The 9,319-nt window shown below is 45.0% G+C and overlaps 1 protein-coding gene across 1 annotated transcript in view; it reads right to left on the reverse strand.

Moving 5' to 3' along the window:
* Positions 1-8,723, reverse strand: part of LOC138505095 (receptor-type tyrosine-protein phosphatase beta-like) — a 221,127-nt gene extending 212,404 nt beyond the window's left edge. Inside the window, exon 1 of the mRNA XM_069625409.1 lies at positions 8,463-8,723. Within this exon, the coding sequence (XP_069481510.1) occupies positions 8,463-8,528 (66 nt within the window). The 5' untranslated portion in view covers positions 8,529-8,723. The remainder of the gene's footprint in view (positions 1-8,462) is intronic.
* Positions 8,724-9,319: the final 596 nt, after the last annotated feature.

A 9,319-nucleotide genomic window follows, 5' to 3' on the forward strand; every position in this document is an offset into this window, starting at 1 on the left:
GGGACAAAGACTGATATGCAAATGGATATTTCCCATCTATGAAAGGTACAGTGAGCAAAACGCGTGTGCTGCAAACTCTCATCTCAGAACAGGTTATCATGCCATGTTCTTTCTGGAGAGGAGCGCCTGCTACCTTTTTTTGAAATATTTGCAAGGAACTTGGGGTTGGTCACCCTAAATTACCTGGGGGCAACCAGACGTGGACTCCTTGCTCACAGTGCTCAGAGAGGCACAGCTTCACCTCACTGATGAGGTCCAACAAGGCTGAAACAAGTGTATGGGGTTGCTGTTGGTACTCTTGTTCAGAGAGGAATTGCCATAGCATTTCGGTGCTGCACTGCCCATGTGGGCGGGACAAAGACTGATATGCAAATGGATATTTCCCATCTATGAAAGGTACAGTGAGCAAAACGTGTGTGCTGCAAACTCTCATCTCAGAACAGGTTATCATGCCATGTTCTTTATGGAGAGGAGTGCCAGCTACCTTTTTTTTTTAAATAATGAGATACACTGACATGAACTCACTGTTACCTGGGAAAAGTATCCCTTCCAGTCTGAAGAAGAGCATCTCCCATGGAGAGTATACAGGGTCAGATGATTCAATTGCTTTAACACTGAAGATAAGATCACAGAAGCAAGAACTATAGCCGAGCAATTTGCTGCAAGAAGCTACTGCATTTATTTCGTTTTCAAATAATTGTTCGGAAGTTAGTCACGTACTTGCAGTAGATGGCTACAAACAACTACACAAGAACCACGAGAAGAAATCTATATTCCTAACCACGACCCAGTAAAAGGCATCAGAGCTAAGCTTTCAGACCTAATAGGTCTCGGGAGGATAGCTCAGGGGCAACATGCTCGCCTTGGAAGCAAGTTGACGCAGAGCAACGCAGGTTCGATCTCCGGGCCCACGCTTAGGAACCTTTGGGTATTAAGCGTGTTATAAATATCATATCATATATATATCACATCATATCAATAAGCAAAATATATTAGGAGAAAACATTGGCACATCATTCAATTGTATAAATACATCTCTGAAGCTGTGGGTGCCAAATACCACATTAGTCTCGAAAAGAATATCCCTTAAGGAGGAGTTGTATCCTTCCATCAGAAACAGAGAATGAGAATTGGCTCACGGTCAATAAAGGAGAGGGTGGCTTCACTGAGTGCATGAGATGTAAAGTCTGTGAATTCGGGATCAACAATATTCACACATGGTACGAACAACAAAACATGGTACATTTAATAGAAGCGTTTGTGTTCAACAGCATCTGTAGCTCTGCGCAATCGGTTTGTGTGATCTCACATCTATTGGTTCCACAGTCGCTGCCTTGAAAACATGCAGATTGCAATATCTAAGGAAGAGCCCTCGAAAATGTTGACACTACTTATCCAAAGGCTGTACAGTTTGCTTCTAAGTACAATAGAAGCACTCTCCCAGGCCCAACTAGGGTCCTTCCTTTCCTCGATCTCTATCTCTACCTGTGTTGTTCCCCAGGTGTCTAACCTCTCTCCCTGGCTGTTCAACCAATACCTGGCACTTCTTGCCCACCGCATTGCCGCTCTCTGCCCCAACTTTCAGTGCTATGCGGTTGACACACAGCTCATTTTCATGCTCCCTTCAGCCACCTCTTCTGCTTCTCTCATCTCTGACTGTCTGCTATCCAGGAGTGGTGTGCCGCCAGTGATCTCTGCCTTAATGCCAGTAAGACTGAGATTCTCCTCATTGGCACACCCGCTCCCACTTTGCTGTCACTCTCTGGTCGGCCTCTCTGAGCCTTCTTCCTGCTCCCACCTGTGAGGCTAAAAACCTCAGGGTAATCTTCAACTCAACATTCTCCATTCCTCCTCACATCTCTGATATCTCTAAGAAGTCACACTACCAGCTGTGCCTCCTCAGAGGTATTCGTCCTTTCCTCTCCTTCCCCCAGAAGCTCACTGTCTCCAGAGCTCTGGTTCTCTCTAGGCTGGACTACTGCAACAGCCTCTTTGTAAATCTGCCTGTCTCTACTCTCTGCACTCTGCAACTCATCCAAAACAGGACTTAGAGACTTGTCCTTGGCTTCAAGCCCAGGGATCGTATCCCTGCAGGACTGAAATGTTTACAGTGGCTCCCAGTGGCTGCGAGGATTAAGTTAAAAACCCTCTGCATTGTCCACAAGGCCTTCTGGGCCCTGGGGCTTCAATACCTTCAACTCTCTCTTCCTAAATATCTTCCTTCTCGAGCTCTTCGCTCATCCGCCTCTACTTCCCTCAGGGTCAGTCACTTCTCCAAGCAACGAGTTGGAGGTAGATCTCTTTCTTCGCCTGGGGCCTCCCTCTGGAACAGCCTCCATGCCTCTCTGAAAATTGAGGAGAACCATCTCCGGTTCTGGAAGCACCTCAAGACCTTCCTCTTTACATCCAACATGGCCCAGACCATGGAATGCTGTGCAGCAGTTTCCGTGTCATACACATCACGTTCTATAAAGCGGCCACGCCCCGCGGCTCTGCGCGTCTCAACGCTACTGTTTACTGTGGTTGACGTGTGCTGCCGAAAGTTCGCTCTTGTTAACTTCTTGTTCCTGCTTCCTGGCTCTATTGAACCCTCCACCTATCTCCTTTCCCTTGCCCTCCTTTTCATCCTGATCTCCGCATACACTCTGCCGAGTGTAAGCTTTGCTGTTTCCAGGAATTCCCAGACTTCTGAACGATCCAGGACTCGGATTGCAGAACGAACGCTGGAAGCCGAGGACATTCGCGCAGGCTTATATAAGACCCGTACCGTACGCAGGAAGACTCCATCGAAGAAAGAACACAAACAGGTGAGAAAGGGGGAAACCTGTGACACACCCTTCCCCTCGCACTTTTCCCCTCCCCTGCACTTGCACGATCTCAGTGTCACCTGGCCTAGTAAGATCGTTGTCTCTGTCTTCCCTCTGTTCCCCTCTCTTGCCTCGTTGCGCCTTGAAACACTTGTGTGTAGGCGCGTTATAAATGCCATATCATCTTATATCATATGAATAGTGTGCAAGGTTTGCCTAAGGGAGGGGACAGGACACTTAAACTGGGACAGTTTGTGTCTAAACTCAGCATCTCAATAGGCCATAGACCATGATACACCATCAGGGCACAACCTGGAACAGATAACAATGATTTCTTGACTAAGTGAAGTGGCTCAATGTTGGACCAGCATGTATTATTATCTTATTTGCACCAGACGGGGTGTCACAATGGATTTTCCACTTGAGCGGAACCTAATGGAATCGCTTATTAATTTACTTCAAAAGTATAGGCCCACTGGGGGCGAAACATACTATCTTTAACAATACGTTTATGTGAACTTGAATCTATTTTGAACAGATCCAACATTATCATTAGAAATAGGTCTATTTTAGACTATATTCCCGGATCTTTCTACAAAGTGTCACCTCTTCCTGGCCGACTCCTCCTAGCACGCCAACTCATGATGATTCTGCAGTGCATATGGTGCTTAGATTAATGATCCAGCAATGGGGATCTGAATTCACTGATAAACATGGTTTGATATAATGAATATCCACACAAGCATTGTGATTTATTTTATGTTTTTGTTCAGGCAACTAGTGTGGAATGAATAACAACACTTTCAGAAATGTAAAAATAAATCTGCAAAAAAGCAACTACACAACAAGACAAAATATGGACTTCAGAAAAAAGAAAAAAACTTTGGATTTACATCTATCGATATATCTATATAAGATTCATAATGTCTTTGTTTGTGGTGGGATTTGTGGCGGGATTTGTGGTGAAGCATTGTTCCTTATGCAATTCCACACTGTTTCACCAATCTGCACCAAATTATGCATACTTACCTGTTAGGACCCTCCAGACATTACTACCTACATGACATGTGGAAACACCACCCTTTCCCTGGATTTCATCACCTTCACATATGAGTTGGTTGCCTGAAATCGGCGAAACCTCAAAGTGATCGTAGAAGAACCAGTCCCGACACGAGGAACAAAACTCGAGATCTAGGCTCTAGGATGCATGGTTTCCAAGATAGTTGCACCGCAATGCACTGCAACGAACTGCACCACGCCAGGGTGAGGCAACAGGTGGAGAGAGAGCACAGAAGGTCCCAGTATGCAGCAGCACACCACCTCCCGCTTCCCGCCTCCGCCCAGTGCCTGCTCCGGGGTATGTCAGCCAGCCGCACGCACCCCTTCTCTGTGTAGTTTACTTCAGGGTGCAAAGCACATCAAGCGATAAGCGGATTAGAACAACGACCTACAAGATCAGTGTTATCATGTCCTTCGACAGAACCCTTTCGGAGAATGGGTACTTATGCTAGTTAGCTCTAGTTCTTTCATGTCTATCATAGACTACTTAAAGTGGTGGGTGGCAATAGGGTACAAAAGTCAGTCTTTTCACTATTTTCACTGCTATCTAACCTGAAAAAGACGTGATGTGGGGATGGATGGTTGCCTGTGCTGATGCTCTTGAAATCTTTTGTTAGATGCTTGTACAAACGGTTCTCTTTTGAGCAAAAGAGGACTCGCGAGTCTGAGTCTTTCTTTGACATTGGACAATAACACTAAAATCTAATGGTGCATTTATGATGTTATTTAATGATCGAGGCTCAGATCCTAGCCTTGAGGCACCAGCATTTCCTAGGAGGCATAGCATGGCCGACTCATAGATGCTTTCGCAAAGATGTATATAGCAAGTCTATACTTCAGGTTGCATCAAACGCTACACACGGAAATGAAAAATGAAACATGTTTTCCTCTAGAACTTCAGTGCTCAACCGCAATAAAGGTCCCACATTTGTCATGCAAATGGTCAATCCATATCCGAAAACTCATGTCAACTTTGGCGAAGGTTCATAAACGTTTCCCCGAGTGATGAAAAAACATATTTTTTACATTGAGATTTCCAGAGAGGCAGGAGAATGTTCTCGAAATGATCAGCTTCCGTTTTAGAGATTGTAGGCACACGGATAGGACTTATGCTAGAGTTTGGCAGGTTGAAAACATTTTAAAAATCAGATCAACCGCTCTTGAAATATGTACTTTTTTTTAGCGAAAGAACGTATCAATATTTCTGTAGATGTGAAATAGGAACTAATGGCCAAACAACAAAGTATACACTAGTCTAAACACACAAACATTTGCAGCAGAGTAATCTAATAGGGAACGAGCGAACAAAAAGTAAAATTCTATGCAATGCACACATATGAAATGCACTCTGGCATCTACAGCAATCCCCCTCTCCCCCCCACCCACCCTCCAACCACCCCCCATAGGATTAACAAGGTAAAAAGGAAACAGAATTAAACAAAATATGTTTCATAATGTTCCATGATACGCGGCACTAAACAAGTAATGCATGATACGTGAAACATATCAACCAATAATACGCCTACCAATAAGACTCGCAATCATCCCAAACAACTCACACGCGAAATAGTTATACCAGAAGAACATTTTAACTTTACAACATCAACAATCCATTGACATCCAGCCTGCTCAAACATGCAAAGGAAGTCTTCGCGTAACATACATAATTTCACTGGACATCACGTTAGCGAAGCATAAAATAAACCACAACATGTTTCGTATGATGTAAGCAACTCAATTTGCTGTCACACAGTCACGTCCATGCATCATCACACTCCTGTGTCAGCATGCAGCTTTTATAGCCATGCAAACACCCAATGCCACTTTGAGGCTCTTGATAACTCGCTTCACACTATAGAAGCCACTAGATCGCAAGCTCAAAGTTAGCATGCTTTCAGAACCAAAGGAGCTACTACAGAAGGACCAACATAATGACTATACTCAAGCACACATACACACACATTTGGACCAAAGACAGAAAAAACCTACATCAAAACATATCCGTTTTCTACATGGTTGGACATTCTATATTTCATAAAAAAAGTCTCTGATAATGCATATGATTTTTTAATCAAACCTTCGTACACACCCTGTTTTTTTAATTGACATATTTCTACCCCTGTGTGGAAGGCTTTATGGGGCGCACCTGCCTTTTTGTAAAATAACATTAAAAACAAAGAACGTTATGGGGCAAAATGTTCTGTAAAAAACTTCTTTCCCTTCCAAAAAAAATAGAAAAAACAACATAGATTGATTTGAAAGTACACATTTATGAAAACAGTCATTGCACTCTTAGCCACTGTGGTAATACGAGCCCCCTACGAAACTGAAGGGCCACACAGCGTTCTTACATTCTATTACTTTGAGCCCCAGAAGCAAGTTAGCTGTCTTCCTGCGCCAAGGTAGGACCTTGGGTTTAGTCTTTTCACTCATTGGGCCTCATCACGGGGTGGGCGTAGTGGCAAAAATGCAGCTGTAACGCTATTACCACCACATTACCGCACCGCCCAATCCCGAGTTTGGGCGGTGAGATTTACCTCAAGCTTTCAGCGAGAGGTAAATCTGCAGTTTTTCTGCACTATTGCCGCCAGCAGTAATAGTGCCGAAAATCCCTATAGAGTCCTATAGAGTCTCAAAAAAATTGGGAATTACTGCCTTACCACTACTCAGGATCCGGCGCTAATAAGGCTGGACGGAGTAGCGGTAACAGTATTTGAGTTGACGGTATCCCGGCTCAAATACCGCTCTGGTAGAGCCCTTAATCATTAAACTAAAGTGTGTTCAGTTGTCTTTGAGGTTAACCCTTCTTTAATGTAGAAGTATGGTCCCGTCAAGGTACCCTAAACACGGTACTCTGGCAGAACCCTTTTTTTGAGTGGAGAAGCGAAGGGAGGCACCAGGGCCTTGATATCAGCCATTTTGACTTGTTAGTTTGTCAGGGAGCTCAACATTTCTGCTGTACCTTATTGTATCTCAGCTATCCTTAGCTTAGAATGCTAAGACGTTCCTGTAGGCCAATCAACACTGAGCTGAAGTTAATATAGCATGTGCATAAGGCCTCAGCTTTTTTACGTAGCCGCTTTTCTGGCAGAAACTGCCACGCTTATATTTGTTTGAACGTAACCGCCTCAGCACTAAATTCTTCCTGTTATATAGCCAGACAGTCCCATTCTTCCACCCAAACCATTAATATTTTTAGTGGCCATTTGGCAACCTGAAAAATCTAAATTGGAAGTTATTCTATGGAGCATAGAATTTGACGTTGTGCTAGTCTAAACAGGTACACGACTACGGTACATTTCAAAGAGGAAGGAGATTTTCAGAGCGGTAACATGGAGTTTGCCTATTCTCTCAAAAACTGACCGGTTGCAGATTTCGACAGCAAAGGGAAAGCGCTGGAAAACTGAAAAGTCTTTCTCATCCTCAAGTACCCACCACGTGTCCCCCCCCCTCTTTTCTTGGTTCCCCCTACTCCATTCCCTCGTGCTTTATCTTCCTGTCCCTCTCCCTTCTCCCCCCTTTCACCCGCCATAGTTTGTGACGCATTTTCTTTTCCGAGCACGGCTTCTGTCGCTCCCGTGGTAATCTTGCAAGATTCCTGAGGAATTCCCCCAATAATCCATAAACCTTCTCACCCAAACTGTCTCCGCAGCCCACGCCAAACTTTCAACTTCGCATGTGGTCCTCTCCTCGCCTCTAACCACCTCTTCCCTAATGACAAACTCTTTTCCCACTCCAAATATCTTTGTGAGCATATCACTTTTGCGGCTTCGCGCAGGATTCTGGCGATAAACTCTTCCATCATGCAAACAAACAAAAAATGGAGCCTTTTCATTTCTAAATAGTCTCACTGCTGTAAGGAATCATGGAGATATATAAATGTTTTTGGAGAGTAGCGGGCACCCCGTTTTCCATTTGATGTAAATACGTCAAGCAGATTTTACACTATGACTGTACAACGGACCCCATTTTTTTCCTCTATGGGCTGTTTTGCCTCCAGACATTTTGTATAGGGGTGGCCCACTGGAAATCTTGGGTTAGCACACCAAAACAAACACATATCTGAATTTCAGGCCGGTGGGGGGGGGCAGTGTTTTTATAAGGGTGGCCGTGGCCACCCCTTGGTCACCTCTTTGTGGCGTCTCTGTATGGGGTTAAGCCTAAAACAGATTTTTTTAGTTACCTAATAACTTTTCACCTTTCAATTAATTTCCCCCAAAATGTTCAGCGTGTCCACCAAAATTATTAGCAATAGAATTTTGGGGAAAGTCTATGCCAAGAGGTTTTATCTTAACAATGGTGCATACAAAAGCAACATACATATGCGTATGTATCTATGTGTTTATAGCTAAATGCATTTAGGTACACGTACAACACAAACACACTCGGGCATGTGATGCCGTGTCTGATTGAATGATTCCTCGAGCGCATGACAGGTGTTTTGCGTTGAATAATAGCATATGCCAGAAAACAAGGGCGGTTGCCCCATACGTGCTGTCGATGAGGAGACAAACATTTTACATGGAGCACTGTGAACGTTCTCTTCAATGCACATTTCTAGCAAAACCTCAAAGTGTCGCCACACCCACCCCTTACCTTGCTGAAAAACACCCCCACCAAGACAATGGCAGCGAGTGTTGCTTTCATCCTCGTGTGCCCCATAACCGTGGTCACCTCGTCGCCGTCACCCGCCACATATCAGTCGAGCCCACGTTGACCTTGACCGTGCACGCCTGTCGCCCCTCGCCAGAGAGTAAGAGCACTCTATGCTCACACAGAGATGGGGAAGTGGCTCAAGAGTGGCTGCCCCGGTTCTCGTTTGACTAGAAATGCCAGCTTTTGAGGATGCCTTGTCACGTTCTAGAGATATGCCAAAAATGCCTCACGCAGAACGGCTCCGAAAAGTCAGCGGCCTACTCGTCCAATGCGCGTCGTTCCCCCTTGCTGAGGGAATGTGGCTAGGGCTGTAATTAAGCGTCTGCGCCATGCTGCCCGGAGATCACGTGCACCCCCAGCTATGCTACATTTCCCAGCGCTAACTTCATGCGTATTGCTGCGGGGAAGCTGTACGCGACCGTTTTGATGCATTCCCGCGTTTCTTCGAATGTTTTTGTATCTGTAGTTTTGAGGGGGGCGCTCTTCAACATGTTAATGGTGTAATACAGAATGTAGTTTGACTCACGCTCTGAGCTGGATGTCAGTGGACTGCAAGAACGTGCGCACACCGGAACAGAGCAGGCGAACAGCGAGACAAGCTCTTCTGAGTTCACTGTGAGGTAGAGTGAGGTACTCTGGAGAGGGTTTGGAGGACCGGTGCCCTGTATCAGTGTCCTTGGAAGTATAGAAGAAGTTGCCAGATGGCAATGTAGACTCTAGGGTCTCCTGGGCCCTTTCCATGCTTTACCCTCAGAAATCCAGAGAACACTTGAGTATTGTGCAAGATGGCTGCTGCT

The sequence above is a fragment of the Ambystoma mexicanum genome, chromosome 11 (assembly GCF_040938575.1).
Source record: "Ambystoma mexicanum isolate Mex_15411 chromosome 11, UKY_AmexF1_1, whole genome shotgun sequence".
NCBI lineage: Eukaryota > Metazoa > Chordata > Amphibia > Caudata > Ambystomatidae > Ambystoma > Ambystoma mexicanum.